Source organism: Augochlora pura, chromosome 10 (assembly GCF_028453695.1).
Source record: "Augochlora pura isolate Apur16 chromosome 10, APUR_v2.2.1, whole genome shotgun sequence".
In the NCBI taxonomy this organism is placed as follows: domain Eukaryota; kingdom Metazoa; phylum Arthropoda; class Insecta; order Hymenoptera; family Halictidae; genus Augochlora; species Augochlora pura.
The window spans coordinates 18,802,152-18,821,157 of NC_135781.1; the positions used below are offsets into that span (position 1 = coordinate 18,802,152).

Genomic DNA, 19,006 nt, shown 5'->3' on the forward strand with positions numbered 1-19,006 from the left:
CCCCCCCCCCCCCCCCCCCCCCCCCCCGCGTGTCCCCTCCCGGTATCACGGTGATCTTTCCTTCTCGCTTCTCGTTATTCTACGCGCGGGAGCAGTTCACTGAGCGGCAGGAATGCGAGCGCAAGACGCGATTGGCCAACACAGAACCGACGACACGACTCGCACGAGAGTTTCTTGGTCTGGCTCGTTCTCGGTGCTTTTATCGAGGCGTGCAGACTACACGCCAGTACCAAAGAGCACGCACGTGAACCAGCAACGACTCTCCTCCAGCAGTTTTACAGTGTGCACCGTTTCGTCACTGATTCTATCAGTCGTTCTACAACACTTTTTTCAGTCACGTTCGTTGCTACAACTCCGTTCGCTTTGATAAAATTTGGGGATCCGTTAAATCTTGTATCAATGTGGCTTAAAATTATAAGTTTCTGTTCGTTGAGCAATTTTACATTAATCTTTTCGGATTTGTTTTTTGAAATGCGCTCATACTCTAATAATTGTCCATTCCACTCTTATGCGCAAAACTAAAATAATAGGGATAGGATGATCAGGCATTCCGTATATGAACGTGTTTCAGGTGTTTTATGAAATAAAAGTAGGTTCACCGGTATTTCTTGAGCTAACGAATATTAATATATCATTCTGTCCCAAAAAATGATTTGTGCTACTCTTTAAACGCCTAGGAAATTCAGTCCCACAATTTAAAAGTGTTAGTTCCTTCGAACTGTGTTCACTTTAAGTGAAACACCTTGCGTTTATCGACCATCATAATTGCATTACGATATTATCAACCACTTGCAAGGCTCCAAAATCGGTTTATTCCGTTTTCCGTCTAATACAACTCTATGAAAACCATGATACCAGAAATATCTAATCAAATTAGATGGCACTAATATGCCCAACGAAAGATATTTAATATATCCACTGTTACAACTAAGAAAAAAGTAGTGCTCTTAATTCTCATAAGGATTTTAGCATAGCATTAACCCTTTACATTAAAAACTAATTTAACATTAAAATCGAAACACTAAGAATTGTTCTCACTTTTAGTGTTATCTAAAAATTTATTATTATATTCAATCTCTGCAATGATCACAACATTTGCTTTATCCCTCCGAAGTCGTTCTAATAAACCCTTATTTAGCTCTTTGCTCTAGAAACACCTCGTTCATCGATGAAGAGTTTAACAAGAAGAAATAAATACTTCCATAGTTTCTGCCATCACGTATACTAAGTTTTAGGAAACTTCGAGGCTCAAAATACACGAGGAGCACAAAGTGGGTGCGTCAAGCGAACCGTCACGTTCGGCTGCGAACACGCCTAGCGAATTGTTCGACGTGGCGTGGCTCGGCATGGTCTGGCCTGTCGCGATCCGCTCGTTCCTTGAATTCATTCTTGACGCTGCGTTACCCGCCAGCTGAGACGAGACGCTTACGACGCGGGGATCAACTTCCTTGCACCGTGTGGAAGCTCGCGCTTGTGTCCAACAAGTATTCCATTGAAGCGTTGATTACTTTCATGAACTGTTTCCTCGTTGTTAGCGCCGGAAGCGGACGATTAAAAATTGAATGCCAGAGGCATTTGGTATCGGCGTATAGCCACTGAAGAACAAGGGTAGTCTAGAGTTCGCCACATCTGCGCGACCAGTGCAAATGAATTTTGCATACGCGAATTAATGAACTCTTTCATAGTTGAATGGCTAGTATTTAACTATTCAACACTTGGACCAGTGGCCTCCAAATCATATTTAAACGATCCATTCATAGTAGTTTCTTATAATTTTACAAATAGTAATTATGACTGTGTAATAAAATTGTATTTACGAACATACCCATCATCTACATTGAATTTTGTTCAATAGATTTGGCTTTCAATGTTTTGATTCAAACAGACAATGCAACACACTCTAGTTAATTAAACTACGTAAATTGTGCATATTGATATATATTCCGCTAATCGTTTAATTTCTTTTCTGTGGATGGTAAACGTACTGTAAAAATGGTTTATAATCTTAAGGTTAACGAGTATTGAAGGCCACTGCTCTCGACAGTGTTAAGGTAATTGTTAACCGATGACGATAGGAGAAGTCAAACGGGGAAATCCGATCTAATGAAGTCATTCTCCGTTTACAGAGTCGCGATGATAGAGAGATACGCAACACCGACGGCGAACGTTTCGAACCACTAATTGCAATAAATAATCGAATAAAAATAAAAGCAGAAAATGTGGAACGGACTCTATAGAACGTGGGTGGGTTACACATTGTGCGACGTCGAGTGAAGGGGAAGTTAATATATGTAGGTGTGGAAGTACTTCTTTTCCGAGATACCTACACCTTCCATAGCCGATGGTGCGAAAGAATTACAGGCGAATATGGAAATGGAACGAATACGAACTGGTTTTCCATGGCTGTCTGTAGCGCGGGTCCTCTCACTCGCTCGAAGAATGCCACAGACGATACGTGGGCGTACCGTATCGTTAACAGTCATGTCAAATTAGCGGCTGGTTTGTCACCTTAATGTACCCTCACCCCCCTCCTCTTCGCAATTTATATTCTGTATCCATCTGAACCGATTGTGCTACTTCATTTGAACGGCAAAATGCGAACACGCGTTCTTTAAGGGATTAAAAATTAGCTAAAATTCAGCACCCTTGATTATTTTTTAATGTGAAAATTAAGTTGAATATAGTTTTTGGTCAGTATTGTATAGTTGCTCCAATAAAATCACTGAACTTTACCTGATCTTTAAATTGTCTCAACAGTAAAACCCCTTAATCTACTTCTATCTTGTTTTTCATGCTTTAATGTATGTTTCCTTATAACTTTACTATCCTAACTATGTATCAAAACTGATACAGATACTGATACCCTGTAAACACAGGGTGTTGCAGAAGTATTTTGCAATTTTGTCTTTGCACAGATAGCACCTACTCCCTATTCCTCATATTTGAATATACATTTCTTTATAATTTCACCTTCTTCGTTCAATTATCTATCTACCTATTGAACAAGAGCACCACAGTATTGATATTGTATAAAGTTGGATGGGAATGGAAGGAAAGTAAGAGTTTGTGTCTAGGTCTTTTTGAGACCAGGGTATGTGCCATCACTGGTCATCAATGTTTGGAGTCACTACAGCAACAGAGCGTGTCCGTATTCTTACCTACATGTTATCCTGTTTATTCGATTATTCTCTGATTTGTTATGTATCATGAAAATGAACTTAAAAGAACGTTGTAGAAACTCTGTTACTTTAGCGCGCTCCATGGAAACGAATGCAGAGGAGAGAGATCATCAGCTAGTTGTGAGTGGAACCTTGTTACTGGTGTGTCACGGATTGGTTTATCCAAGTGCTCACCTTGCTTCATCGGCAAAGACAAACTTCCTGAGCTTCAGGTCTCTGAGCACCACACCGTACTCGTGGCACGTAGCTACGGCCCTGGCCGCCTGCCGGAAGAGTCGCCTCGCCTCCGGTTCTCGCAGCCTCCTGCGTGCCCTTACGTAGGCGTGCAGGTCACCGTGGTGGCCCTCCAGCAGGAGATAGCGTCGACCTCCAGATGCTTCCACTACGCCTGCCACACCGCTCGCCGCTCCGGTGCCTTCTAATCGAAGGTGAGCTTGTAGCAGCGCCTCGCAACCTTTGTCGCCCACAGTCAACGCCTGAAATTCAGGAAAACCGTTGCGTCAATCCGCCGTGCGTGTACGTCGGACAAACTGGATGGGGATTGGGAAACAGTTTCAGGAGGGAGGACGAATTTTTAAATCGCTGATTTTCCAATCTTAAATCAATGTTGTCCCACGGTTCGCCTAATTATTCGCATCGCCAATTTGTTCTGAAAATATACCTTCTGCTAACTGGAAAAACGGTGCTGTTCTAATTTTTTAAATATTCAGTTTGTGCATTAATTGAGCTACAAGATTTACGCATTTATCAGTGAAAAAAGCATGAAAACAAATTCGATAGGCTTGTATTCTAGAATTGTATTCTGGACAATATCTTGAAAATACAAACATAAGGCTTGCGCCGTTTTGCCTTACTGCTAAATACATTCAACCATAAAAATCTAGTTCGATTATTGAGAAGGTGTGCAGCTTTGAAGGTCTCGAAGAAATATGAAACTCTGACGACTTTGTCACTTGTAAAAAATGATCAAAAATAGCATATTTGATAGAAAATATTTAGTTTAGTAACGTGTTTTCTTGTTGCTTAATATTACAAAATGGTAGAACTACACGAAAATATCTAACTGTACATCATTCGAATAGAGGAAATAATTTTTTGTGTCAACTTTATGATGATTTTTTTAAAGAAAAAATTGTTCAGTTAACTTTAAACAATTCTATTTGTTCAGCAACAACCGATCTGGATCGCCTATAAAAATTGTTTCACTTAAGATGTCTCAAGACGGTTTGCGTCCCATTGATCCTAATCGCCGGGGCCCTCTCAAAGATTGCTCCCAGCAATCCCCGCCGACAGAGGGTAGCTAGCTGTGAAGTATGTATACTTGCGAAACTAGTTTCTACGCGCATCCTTTTAAGGAGCGCGTATCACGTGGACATTCTCAATGACGAGTACAATATCTGCCATTGTATTGAATAATTGTAGGTTAGTATTGACCAGTTAATATGGACAGTCCCAACCAGCTGACAATACAAATATCCAGATCCCTAGCTCGACTACCTTGCCCTTCATATCGTTTCATAGATGATAATCACGTCTTTATGTCTCTTTTTTTGATATACCACAGATCCTAACTTTGCACAATTGACTTTAATTTTGCAATAACAATGAAAAGTCCAACGAAACTAGGGAATTGCAAAAAATTAAGAAAACGAGCACCATAAAAAGAATGCAGATCTAGAATGTATTCGTACCCCTAAATGTTCGGGTAATTATGAAGTAGTATTATGTATCAATGTATTAAACTTATGAAGTAAAGTTTACAGAAATATGTTAGTAAGTACATGTAGTTTATAAAGCTGAAAAGCTTTTTCGTTTAAAAAGAACCTTGTGCTCGGTATTAGAAATCCTTCAACAACGATCGTTTTGCAATCCTTCGTGTATTGTTTCGCTTATCTTCTTAATAAATTTCATCGGGTAACAAGAACCGCTGAGCTGTTGCAAAATGTTCGTCTGATAACCGCACGAACATCGCTCTTCATTATCATTTATTATCAAGCGATGTCACCAGCGATCAGAAGTTGATGATCAGCATCCGGGGGAATTTTTCTGTGTACATTGTGCGCGCCAGCTCACCGAACAAAAGATGGGGAATTAGGTGATGGGTAAACCAGATTTACCAGAGGCCTCGATAAGAGGGCACACGAAATCTTGGCTACTTTTGAAACTTTGTTCGTCGGACCGTTCATCTCCGGTGTCGAAACCTGTCACGGTTTCGAAAGCCGGGGTCCCATTAGTTTAATAAGGGCACGGTGCGTTCTTTACGAAATCTTGCCCCCGGTGCTGATCGGCTAGCAAAGTAATGAAAAATTCTTAACCCTCTATCGCCACTCCGTATTTCTTAAAGCTGATTTCGTTTTTTCGCTACGATCCGGCATAATATTTTAGCGTTTTACTATTTATTTACTTATTGTTAGTCCTAATTGTGTTCTAAAATGGTTCAAAACCTGAGGACCAAATAATTGTCATGTAGAGAGCTAACCTTAAAAGTGTAACAATGTAGGAACGAAAAAGTCGTGTCGAATGCAACGAACTAAATAAAAATTGGTTATTGGTACGAAGCATAAGCGGTGAATGGTTATAATACTTCGTTAAAAATCGATGTTTCCACTGTCTCTTTATTACGGAAAAAAATCACGTTTTAATTGCCTCGCAGTCTTTCGACAGAAGAATAACGCAATGGTTTTTCGCAAGGTCTTTCAAATTTGCCTTTCGATTGCGCCAACTATACGCCTTCTGTCAGTCGGGCGCCGCGCGATTTATGGTTTTTCGTGGTTTACGTACGACCTGAAAATCCTAAGACCTCGGACGAATCATAAATTCGAGATAGACAATTAAGAGGGCACAAGATTTAAATGAAGTCCGAATTCAATAAAATTTGTATACAAAACTGCTTCCTAAATCCAATCTACTTTTTTTATGACAGAGTATTAATATCGAGCTTGTGTCGAAATATTCTAAAAACATGTGTCCTAAGAAAATTCAATTTTTTAAAGATGGCATGCCCTCTAACTTCTCCCTACACCAGCAAGGTTTGAAGCTATTAAATTCTTAGAACTAATCAGAAGTGAATTACACGCTGTCGATACGAAGAAAACTTTGCACAATAACTTTCGACTTCATCACTCACTTTCTGCGTATTAATACTCTCTAACATCTTAAGCTTTGAAAACGATAATATTGCATTCCTTATCGGGCAGATACTGTACTGACTATGCCAATGACTTCATCTTAATCTATTCCTTATACTCTACGCAGAAAAATGATTCAATAGACGTTTCTGTTGAAGTTGACAAATCGATGGAAGCAGTAGTACCAAAAGCAAAATAAAATGACACGGACGAATTGCTATTTTTCTATGGAATGTCATTAAACTCTCCGATCCGGATCGGCGCGCGCCGCCATTGCGAAAACGTGTCACGCAACGAGGTAATCGTCAATTAAATTAAACGGCCCTGGCTTTAGAAGCGATTATGAATAACGGCGATATGGGCAAAGAAGAGGTGAGGCAAGGTGCAGCCTTGTATTTGTTCACGAGCCGGTGATGTAAGCGATACATTGTATAACGTGATGATTGTAAAATGTTAATGGAAACGCGGCAGCAGCTGCCACGGGTGAGAACGTGCGCGCAACTTCGCGCGCACGCGCGACCGTCGCGCTGTTTGGCGCCATAGAAACTAACGAACCAATGGCATTTCAATAGTTAACTAGATTTCCACAGAGTTTAGTCGCATAAGTCTTCCCAAAAAAATAACATTATCACGATCGACACCGTGGAAAACTTCAACGTTTGTTTGACCGTGTTTCGATTCATTTACAATGTGCATCAATTTTGCAGATATCCGCATTGCAGCATGAAGTATGATCACTGTAGCACAAACATATTGCGTGGTGTCATAGAAAACTTCCGTGTTGTTACATAAATAATGTTTCTTAATCAAATAAATAACAACATTACTACAACAATTGCAACATAATAAAATGTAATTGTTTATCAACTAGCTCCAGTATGATTACAATATATTAGTAGAAGAAGCAGTAATATTTCTTCTGTTAGAATATTTTATATTCGCAACCTTGAAATTTTACACCTGCATGTCACAATTACTGTTGCAATTTTCATATCGTTAGAGAACACAGAAATATTTGAAACTCAAACTGATTTCATAAATCAAATACTAGTAAAAATGATTTTTATCATGTATAACATGTTTAATCTCCGATTGATTGTTTTCGGAGATTAAACCAAATTCTGCATCTATTTCATCAAGACATGAATGCACATATCCGTAAGATGTCGCTGATGATGTCTTAAATCAACTATGTCGTCCTAAATCTACGTAATATGCAATCTGTGTACGCATGCGTACTGGATGAAGTTCTGAGACTATGTAAGGTAATAGCAGGCCTATTTATACACGCATGCGTAGTGAAAATGGATTTAGGTAAGTTTCATCGATAATAAGGTATCCGATAAAAAAGATTTAGAAATAGAAAATGTTTCCAACATGTAATCTTTACCTGCGTTAGCTATGACGTTACGAAACAACGACAAGTTTTTTAATCCTGTTCTGCGAGTTAAGAATTGAAGTGATCCGTGGGTGAACTGCGACAATTATGATCCAATTTTATTGTCATGAAAAACGCGTCCCGAGGACAAATGCAATTAGTTCGAGAGAGCTCCCATTGACATTAGTAAATCATTGCACCTCGACGTGTCTTGTTCGAGAACTGCGCACTGTGTCAAGTTGTAATAACAGTTAATTATACTTCTTTCGAACTGTTTTCAGGACTACTTGGTTGTTTTTCACAACGGTAATACGCAGCAAGAAACCTTGTCAAGTCTACAAGTTCATATTTCACCGCTGCTTCAATAGAATGTAAATAGTTAAGACGGCTTTCTAACAGGACAAGTACGACACTTGAAATTTCTATACCGCGTTCCCCGTTTCTTTGCTAAAAACGTGCAATTGCTACCCGGAAGATTAGCCGCGTAACGAAATGCACGAAAACCTCAAATAAATTACTTCGAAACATGGTAGTGAGTTGCGTCAACAGCCTCAGGAAAGGTTTTATATAGCGGAAGTAACGACTGCGCGATCTGTTACGACGTTGCAACGTGTTGTACGAAAGCAGTGGTTTTCAACTATAATTCTCTCTGGCAACATGAAAACGTGACTGTTTCCGGTTCACTGGAATGTTAACGCAAAAACGTACATCTTTTAATATCTCCAATGCTTAAAATGCTCTCTCGTATCGTTTTCAAAAGAAGCTTCAACATTTGAAGGTAAACATTGTATATTTAAGGCTTGCGTTCTTAAGGAGTAACATGCGTAAGAAACGCGACAACGACGGGATTTAATTGCGAGAAATGCGGTGAAGGTTGACGCAACAATATTCCAAGAAACTTCTCTCAGAGAGTGACATACGCGTTTGTATCATTCAGGGCTGCGACACCGGTGACAGTGGAAATAACGGTCGGTATATGAGCGAGGGGAAATACCGGAATGATACTAGGGGATCCGCTACTTTTTCAAACTAGTGTAACTGTGTTTACGGTCGAGGACGCGCTCTGGAAAGTATTCAAACCGTCGCTTTTGGTTCTCAGATTTCTTTACAGACGTCCTTTCAAAGATGCTCATCAAATTTCATTATTTATGTGCTGTAACGCCACAGAAAAATTGTGTCGGTTTTTAAACGTGTTAGTTGTCTAAAGAGTTTACCATTAAAAGCGAATCTTCAATAGTTATTTACCAATATTTTTAAGTATTTCTTATAAATTCAATTAAGCAGCTCTCAATTTACAATAATCATGATGAAGTAAACAGTTGGATCAGTGTCTCTCAAAGTACGGACCGAGTCACCTGTGGATATTATCTGTTATCATTTTGCATTATCTTTTTTCATATCATGTGTTAGATGAGGCCTTTGAAAGGCTAGGTCAAGTCAAGATACACCAGGGGACCACCTGACAAAGCGGCGAGCCTAAACGATTACCACAACGAGCACGTACACATAAAAATGTTTGCAAACACGTGTTTATGTGTAATGTTGCGTGTATGAATTATCACAAACAAGTAATAATATCGCTCGACAGAAAATAAAGCAGACTAATTTTTCGCCATCCGGGGTTAACGCGTATCAGTGGCATCGTCCGATAACACGTGAACCATTCCCGTTCGACCTGAATACAGAACGAAAGCCTGCAGGCTACAGTTTAGAAAGGTGATTTTCATCGATACAACGTGTAGAACTTTTATTGGATATGTTCTTGCACACCTGCCTCCGAGTCTTACGTGACACATATCCTGGAGGCGGGATGCGTTTGCTTTATCAAGGATAAATACGAAACGTTTCGACATCGCTAGTTCCTATTTTTCTTAGACGACTGAAGAGACATCTAGCTTGACATATTTTGCTGTTTCTTACGCTTTGAAATTTCATTGTATTACATCTAATCAACCTTTACGTATGCCACATTTATATAACAAAAAAATGAAAAACCACATTCCCCTTTCAAAAACTACATACAAAAAATTTGAAATGACTACTACATTGAAAAAATGAAGTATGAAAGCATCTTTTGCTCTAAATTTAGGAAGTTCTAATTTACATTTAAATAATGCTTAAAATAAAAAGGAAGCTCGTTATGCGTCGATTTTTGAAAATATTTTTCGATTTACTTCAACTAATAAACTTTTCGAAGAAAATCTAATGATTCCACGAAATAGAACGAACCTTTGACGAACGGATAGCATAGAAGAAAGTTACGATTCACATTGTGTTCCCGAAGTACATACAACCAAAATAGTTTCACTGTGTACGGCACACTGACATATGGCGATTCGGATTGAAGAATGTATGACATTCAAACATTACATCTAAAAATTGACTTTTTCGTTGTAATGCTCCAATAATGTTATTTTGTCCGTAAATGACTTAAAAAATGGCAATGAGGATCGTGATCATTTGATACATTCAATTAGGAATATGTTTCGTGTTTCAAAGTAGTGTTTGTGTTCAGATATTAATAAGAAGGAACTCTTTTAGGAATAATACTGATTTTTTCATACATAAATAACTAAATTATTTTGATACAATTTTAAGAACTGGGTACATGAACTTGATGACGCCAATATGGCTACATTTATCCTCCAAACGTTAATCATATTTCAATATTCACCCTTTACGATCGGCAAATTTAACTTTGCAGAGTTATTTTCCTCCAAGTGATTTTAAATAAGTATATGGCTATTAAAAAACATAGTATTTGTTCAAACTGATTTGTTGTATTTAATAGTAATTATAATACATGAAAAGATTTTTAATTTCTGTAATTTTTTCTTTTTTTCTGACATCATGCCACCAGGCTAACGGCACCAACGTCTATGAGTTTCGAATATCATTATGGCGACATCGACCGTAAAGGGTTAAACTATTATATGTCAATATTAAATAGACTCAAAAGACTATATTTACAGTTCTTAATATTTCTTAGAATTTATACCAAAATGTCACTAAATCCTTCAATCTAAACCATTTTGCAGTGTTGTTCAACATTGACGTTGTGGTTGTGTTTTATTGAGATATTACTGTACAAATTTCTTTCAAAAGTTAATAGATTATCGACGAAATGATTGGGATGGTGGTTTGAAGATGTTTAAAAAGTAAAAAATTAACCTTTGCAACGAGTTGCTGGCCACTGTGTACGTCGACGCATCGATACAGAGCGCTGCCCTCGGCTGGGCCAAGAAGCAGATACCGATCGCCAAGTATGGCGGGTCCATGATGATCGGTAGGCAGCGGTTCGTAACTAGGAAAGACAACTGGCGGCACTGAGTTCGCCTCGTCGTTCGTCGGCTGCTGACTGATGTCCTGACTATTGTTCGGACTAACCAGGAACTTTCCATTGTTGGTGCGAGTCACTTGCAGATGAAGAGGATGCTGCCTGGTAGCGGCTGTCACTCTCATATTGTGCCGGTTTCACACGCGCACCGTTTCACACTACACTATCGTATGCGTCCGCACTCGATGTTCTCCGCTGCGTGATTTTGCAAATTGTGTTTCTTTCCTCTTGTTCGCGCAATGAACACGTGTCATCCGCGAGCGATTTTACAATCCGCAATATTGTCGTTTGACCATAAAAGCAGAAAAGCCTTGAACACACTTCCGCGACATGAGATTACCAAAGTGTGGTAGCTGCGGTTATCGATTTCTAACGGGTCAATTTGACGTTGGTAAACTCTACGGGTACGAAACGCGTCTTGTATACATACGAATTAATTCTAGTTAAGAATATCACTTTGTGCGAGGACCCACGCAGAGTTGCTTCGTGCTACCTTTGGGTCCTTGGACGGAGATCTTCGTGGGTGACAATCGGTCACGTTTTAGCAAAAGCTCTGTAACACGCACAAAAAACAATACGTTACTAAGATAACATGATCAACTGTTTCTTGTAAAAGTTTAAGAATATTCCCACACGGAGATACACGTATTATAAATATATGTATGTATATTCGGGAACGAAACAGTGTTTCTTTTTATATTGATTACTTACTCTTATTGGATGCTTCTAAATTGTGAATTTAAATGTAAAAGAATAAAAACATTAGAAATATTATTTTCAACCCATTATGACAATTAAGAAAAGAAACAAATATGTATTCCACAGGCTAGTTATTTCCGTGTGAAAAGGTTTTAAAACGTTTTTCGAAAGTTAGATATAGAGCCAAAAAGTTTATTTCAATAAGGGTCACTAGAGGGACAAGCGACAAGTTTCAGCTACATTTCGATTTCTTTATCACGTATAGTTTTAGGTAATATTCTGTGTCACTTTATATTACACGATTACATAATTGCAGAATCGCCCACCGATAAGAAATATCAACGTTTATATAAGTTCTTAAATTTAATTTTTAAGAATGGAAACAATGCACGTGATGGGAACATTTTCGGCACAGAAATGACTCGTTGCTCCATAGAGACAAAGCGCATTGACACATTCCGACAGGCGTAACATGCCGAAGTCAGTTAGCGTGTGTACATAATGAGACTGAAATGACAAGAGTTCCATCCATTAACTCTATGTGATTCACGGACAATTTCAAAAGAGTAGGTTTCGACATTCGTCCTGCCTTGTGCGCAATTTCTATGGAGAAGGGGACACCGTAAGGTCAGGGATATCGCTGTAAGGCGGTCGTTGCGCCGCACCGTGACGTTCTACCCTAGCCGAAGAAGCCGGGTCGCAGAAAAATTCTGAAACGTGATGCAACAGCATCCTCGGGCGTTATTAATGTCGGTAATGTAACACCGAATTTTTATCGACCATCCATCGGGTTTATTCACACCTTGTTGCGTACCGTCTATAACATGCAGACACCATGTATTACTTCATTTCGGTAACTATTTATACGTATTCGATACCAAATGTCTCAACATTACATTAATTTTAAATTATGAAACACTATTTCAGTTTATTATTAACCTATGGATTTCAATTCTCCATTGAACAAACCTATGTATCATTATTTATATACTTGGCTACACATCTCGAACGATGAAGATACCATTTGTTATTTTCTTATTATCTAAGGAATTTCTTTAACATTGGTAAATGATACTTATCTATCGTTACCATTTAAAAAAGTTTTGGACATAGATGCTTCCTGAAATAAAAACTAAATTGGACTTAGTGTCACTTACACACTATTATATAGAAAAGTGAACAATGTAGAAGAAAAAAATGAAAAGTTTGATGTGATAAACGTGAAAAATATTAAAAAAAGAAAAATGGATCGAATACAATCTTTAGAATAATTTCCATTAAATAACAATTAATATGTATCTCTCAGAACTTCGAAAATATACGAACAATATAGTGTTTTACAATCTATATTTTAAGCTTTGTCGTGGCTCGAACGATGATTCGGAATTGAGAAAAGTTAAATTATTTCCTAATGATGTGTAGTTTCATTGAACTTTGATTACAGTCGTCGAATACGAAATTGATGGGTAACCTTGAAAGTAAATAATTAGGGCACGTCTCAGAAATCCAACTTGCTGACTTCATTGGTCATTGGCATATAAGTACGTCGACTATCTAGGTTCTAGATATTCGCGAAATCGCGCCATTATGACGTCCACGCACTTGCGCAAAACTCTTGCTGCTTTAAAGATCATTCCTCACTTGGCTCTACCTAGTTAGTGGCGGTATTCGATAACCAGCTGAAACTCTAATTCGTAATTTTCATCTAGCAATATGAATCGATCATTACGCACTTTTTAAACGAACGTTCGAATAGAAACTCGACGGTTACTGACAGACGCTGGAGCTCTGGCGTCCCCTATCCGCTTTTATTGAATGAACGAGTATCTGATGAAACAGCGAGCTTGAAATTAGTAAAGCATTGCGTCGGCACGGTAGCGCGTGTCGAAACCCGCGTATACTTAACACGCACACTACCAAGTAGATAGCAGATATCCTTCGGTAAGGTCAAAATGGCGGAGTTTCACAGTTGTCGCGACGATATTGCGGGCACCGGTTGCATTAATAGCGCGCGAATGTGACGCAACACCGTGAAATAAATTAATTGCTTAATACATCCACTCCTAAAGCCCATAACTTTCTGTCAATGAATAGCGCCGGCGTCAGAGGAACCTCTGTCTATTGACAGCGAAATAAACAATACATTGCTTCTATTACTTTGATTGTTCAAATTACAAACACTAGTTATTTGAAAATTATTTGTAAAGGTTACACGTACTGTCACATACTGTAAACATGTACGGTATTTCTAAACAATTTTCTAATCGTCTTATATGGCATTTCCGGTTAAGTAAGCTTAAAATTTGTCACTACACCGTTGCTTAAAAGTAAAACAATGTATTGACATTTACTGTCACGTTACTATACATATGCGCGGTTTCTTTTAAACAGTTTTTTCGATATCGTTATATGGCATTTCCTGTTGAGCAAGCTTAGTCATATGTCGTAAAATCGTCAATTACGAAAGTAACTGACCGGAAAGAAATGTTAGTAAGGGTGCACTGATATCAGGGCAAGCGCACCAAAGTAAATACACGATATAAGAGGCTGACATCGATCCGGTACGCGTCAGTAATAATCACTGCACTTTGCACTGTACTCGGGCGCCAGCCCGATACGCAGAAATACGGTGTGCGCACACCAGTTCCCAATTTCTTATCTGGTTAGCTCTGTGAAATATTGTTGCCTTCGTGACGGGGTTACCTTTTCAATGTTCCTGTTGTCGCCGTACGTTCCTGAACGGGGGGTTGGTATGGAGAAAAACGGTCATCAACCGAATTCCCCCCAAAGACGTTGTTGATAAACCGCCGTGTCTGCTCGAAAAGCGAATTCCCCGGATGGTTCCGGGCGTCTTGGTTTTTCGAATAGCGCGCGCCTCGGATCAAACCTGGTTGCTTCCTGTTGGCTGCTCTACCTGGATGGTGGCTGGTAGTTGTCTCTTCACGGTCCTTGCTGTTCGTGTCGCGATCGAAGTTTCTCTTCGGTCGCGGAGGATCGCGGGTTGGTCGGTCACTCGAAGAGAAACTGAAAAGCTGAGCGGTAACGAACAAGGGAGACTGTGCAGAGAGATTTGAATCCCGCGCAACGGACGGTCCAACGTTTTGGGCCGACCCTCCGCTCAGAAACGACGGCGGCAGCAGAAGCAGTAAGCACAAACCGATCGCGCCATTGTGCAGCAAACGACTGAAGACACGGTCGCCGCCTCGAATTAACCCGTCGGCTAGGCGCCGGTGGTGGGGTAGAACGAATGCCAGGCGCGCAAGCGCGGCGCCTGCTGCTACAGTACCGACGCAACGTACATCGCCACTGTGGGCAATTCACTGGATATCGTGGACAAAGTTGTTTTCAACTCTGAGGTAAATTATTCAGACATTTTATTATTTAACACTTCCTCTGGTCGAAAACAGCATTATGAATATGATTTGAAGGAATCATTTAGATGTTTTAAAGCGAATTGTGGTATATTTTAGATGTTAGATGAAGGTGACAGAACGGTAAATGATATATGAGAAAGTATAGGTTAGCCAAAAAATATGTGCGGTTTGTCATAATGTATATAACATACTTTCTTTCGTTTATCAAAGAACCGCGCGAATGTTTTGATGAATCTAATATATTCATAAAATGATGAATGCCTTATATTTATACCAACTATGAATCATGGCATGGTACATCGTTATGTGAAAATTGTCAGAATGTTTTTGAATCTTCTGATCAATGAATCTGACTATAGAGTTTGCCGAATAAAAGTCGACAAAGTTAAAGCTGAACCCTTAAAATAACATCAAATGAATGGTCCATTTGTTTGTTCAATTATTTACTTACTGTGGTATTTTATATTAAAATAATCTAGCCAAAAATAAGTAATAATCCAGTAATGAAAAGGTATTACAATTTATTTAAAAAATAAGATATAAAAATAAATGTTTCTGATACTGACAGCTATCCATTTTATTTTTTAAAATAAACGTATTTCAAAGTAACTAGTTTAAACTTACGTGTGAGTCGTAGCAACCCTAATAGAATTACAACTTGTAGTTAAAATTATTTTCTGAAGTTTGTGAAACAGAAATTCAAGCTTTTTGGTTCACAAGAACGTATTTCGTAAAATAATCACGTAAACGTTACTCATGGGATTTATAATGACCTAGTAATTCTTGTTCGTCATTTGACTGATTCACCATAGATGCATTCGACATGAACTCACAGTCTTTCGTGGTTTAGTCTGCTTCGGTGATGCAATACTCAACAAAGTTACAGACTCCAAGAACCGTTCTAGAAAATTGTAGAACTGTCGTTCTGATAAGAGCAATGGGGCCTCGTGACTTAATGTTGCGTCACTGGCCACATAAGCGCGTACGTGGGCATCCTAAACCGCGACACGCGGTCACACATGCAAATCCATTGCGCGTTTACAACATCTGTAACAGTAATTACCTCTTTTACATCATCCGAGCATACGAAACACGTTATTAATCGCGTCGATTGCAATGTCCCGTTGAAATTTTCCACTCGCCTCACGAGCGTCTTTGCAAAACTTGCAAAAATCGAACATTATCCGAAATGTACTCAACATTGTCATGCCTCATATGTTCAAACAATTATACAACACCATCTCAGCATTTGAATTTTGGTTATTCAATTGAAAAACATTTGTGCTAGTTCTGATAATTAAAACTAGTTCGCGACAATGTTTTTTGTAACGGAGTCGTTTACATGCACGTGCCAATAGTTGTTTATGTCGTACGTAAATTTAATCGGATTCTGAACAATTTACATGCTCCTCACGTTTGTTTGTACAAAAATTTACGCAAACTGAAAACATCAACGATATTTTGTGTTACAATGATTTAATGTATTAAACATTTTGAGCATTTTTACGCGTAACTTCTTGAAGAGAGCAATTTTAAAATACATAATTATAAGAATGTTCAGTGGCCATAAAGTTTGGAAGATTTTCCTTTCTTCTTTTACTTTTCCATGTTTCATTGATGTATGTATACGACTGATCACGTATTTGCTAATCTACTGTGCCTTGTTCAGTGTATTTGATATGTGAAATAATGTATCAGTTTAGTGATATTCTATTGCCCTTAAAAACATCAATACGTTATAAATTCAATTGATACCCAAAATAAAAAATTTACATTACAAAAGACATTAATTTGATTAAAAGATTATGATCTACTACATGAGTCGTTAATGACTTTTAAGAAGATACGGCGTGAAACTTGAAAAAAAATTATTAACCTTCTCAGAAAAAAAATACATTTGCGTACAATTAAATTTTTAGCATGCAAGATTTTTTATTCCCAGACTTTTTTAGATTTTCCTTCTTTTCAATACACCCTACACTTTCTATTAATTAGTTTCATTTTTAACTGCTTCTACAACGAGTATTGTAGAGTATCGTACAATATAAGATCTACATCTTCAACAAACCACTGCGACCATTTATAAATTTTCTGAAAAATGTCCAAAGGTTAGTTTCGAACACCATCAGTTCTTTCTACTGTTCATTTCATAAAGATGAGTTTTCTCAAAAACTATTCTCTCACTCTCATCTAACTCTGGCTCTGATACTTCTGATCTCGCAATTATTATGAATAGTTTTAGGAACTTAATTACTAGTACACAATAGATCTAGAGTTGAGAGTCCGGAGAGTTTTCAGTCGATTAAACGGCGAATTCTTTGGAGATGTTCGTTGCGTACAAACGACCCGCCCTTGACCTACCTTAACGTTCCTTAGCAACCGAAGGAGGCGCGCTTTAAACAATCGGTCGGTAACTAAGGGCATGCAACCTCACCCACGCAAGTCGACATGACCGTGAGAAAACGTGGAGTTGTCGCGCGCAGCGTTTGCCGCGAAGAAATCGAGACGTGTCACCGATCGTTCGAGTCACTTCTCGAAATACGCTATATAATTCCATTAACTTCTTAATTTGATAATAAAAAATTACATTTTATTGATCGCCGATGATCTTTCAAGTTTTGGTAATTCTTTTTGAATTACTTTCTTGTATGCTTGGATGTCCGCGCAACTTTTTTCACTAAAGCGATGAAAAACTCGTCTTGCGCCGGATATTGGTCGTTGCAATTTCATCATACGGTCTGGAATGACTTCAAGGCCGGGTGATATTTATCGTGGCCCAGGTTACGATAACGCATTACGCTTTTAATCCTTATTTTTGGAGACTAAATATTTTTGTTATGTGCTCAGCCTTCGACCAGTCAGCCAGCGCTGTTAGTCACAGAAGTATCGATTTTCGAGCGTTTCCTTTACCATTGTACTCCTAAACACGAAATCTACCGTGATAGCACTTATCTTTTATCGTGCCATAACCTTCCGAAAGGGGTACGATACGATCCGCAAGAAGCAGAGCTGCTCGATTGCGCTGTTTTATCGTTACAATATAATTGCCAGTAAAAATAAATCAATCTGCAGTATCGTCACAGTGACTAGCAACAGTAGCATCTTTAGGCATACAGAGACCCATTTTAATAACGACGTAGGACCTGTCAAAAGTAATTAAACGACACTGTAGAGACAGCGGCGAAGATAAAACACGGCTGTTTAATTTCGTATTCAAGACAAATGGATGGATCCGCAAATAAAACAGATATTAGTTGGTTTCGAAAGTCATCGACCAGCCGCGATTGCGAAACGCAATCTTTGATCCGAACAAATACAGTCTCCAAGACCTTCGTTTTTCGAAACAGAGGAGTTAGAAAGAACGCGTATGTTTCGTATCTTTTCGCCAGCTTTTTTGTTAAATCGCCGTGTTTTTCTCGACGATGTTGATTCACCGGAAACCGACGGCTTTGTATACTAATTTAAGAAACCGAGGACGAAGCGGAAATCGTGTTTCTTAATGCGATAGATCCGCCGGGATGGAAACACGGGATGGAAATTTTACCTAAGTCGTTGAAAGTTTGACATTACTATGACTTCTGCTCATTAGGGGCGCGTAAAATTCTAACGAGTATACTTAAGGGATCTTTATAGAAAATGAAACGCCAGTTAGATAAGTTAAATGCTCTTCCGGAATATATACAATTTTTATTTGAAACATTTTTCAGTACCATCAACGGTTGGCAGGATATTTAACTGGGTTAACCTGCATAAATGTAGTTGTTCTTTCATTCTGAAAAGAACAGGCCCTTAAAGTAATGACAATATTAAATAAAAATTGAAAGATATTCTTTTAAAGTTACAATAAAATTGTGAAAAACATTTTTAACACGATTGAAATTCTTGTGAACAAAATTTACAAACTGTTTCAA

General features: G+C 38.5%; 2 protein-coding genes across 2 annotated transcripts in view; one reads left to right on the forward strand and one right to left on the reverse strand.

The window, feature by feature from the left end:
• Positions 1-14,565, reverse strand: part of Trbl (tribbles pseudokinase 2) — a 22,133-nt gene extending 7,568 nt beyond the window's left edge. Inside the window, exons 1-3 of the mRNA XM_078193309.1 lie at positions 14,425-14,565; positions 10,857-11,575; positions 3,354-3,655 (exon numbers count right to left, since the gene is read on the reverse strand). Coding sequence (XP_078049435.1) covers positions 3,354-3,655; positions 10,857-11,147 — 593 coding nt within the window. The 5' untranslated portion in view covers positions 11,148-11,575; positions 14,425-14,565. The remainder of the gene's footprint in view (positions 1-3,353; positions 3,656-10,856; positions 11,576-14,424) is intronic.
• Positions 14,566-14,888: 323 nt separating this feature from the next.
• LOC144476410 (putative RNA methyltransferase CG11342) overlaps positions 14,889-19,006 on the forward strand; it is a 45,421-nt gene continuing 41,303 nt past the window's right edge. The window contains exon 1 of the mRNA XM_078193310.1: positions 14,889-15,077. The gene's annotated coding sequence lies outside the window, so the exon portion shown is untranslated. The remainder of the gene's footprint in view (positions 15,078-19,006) is intronic.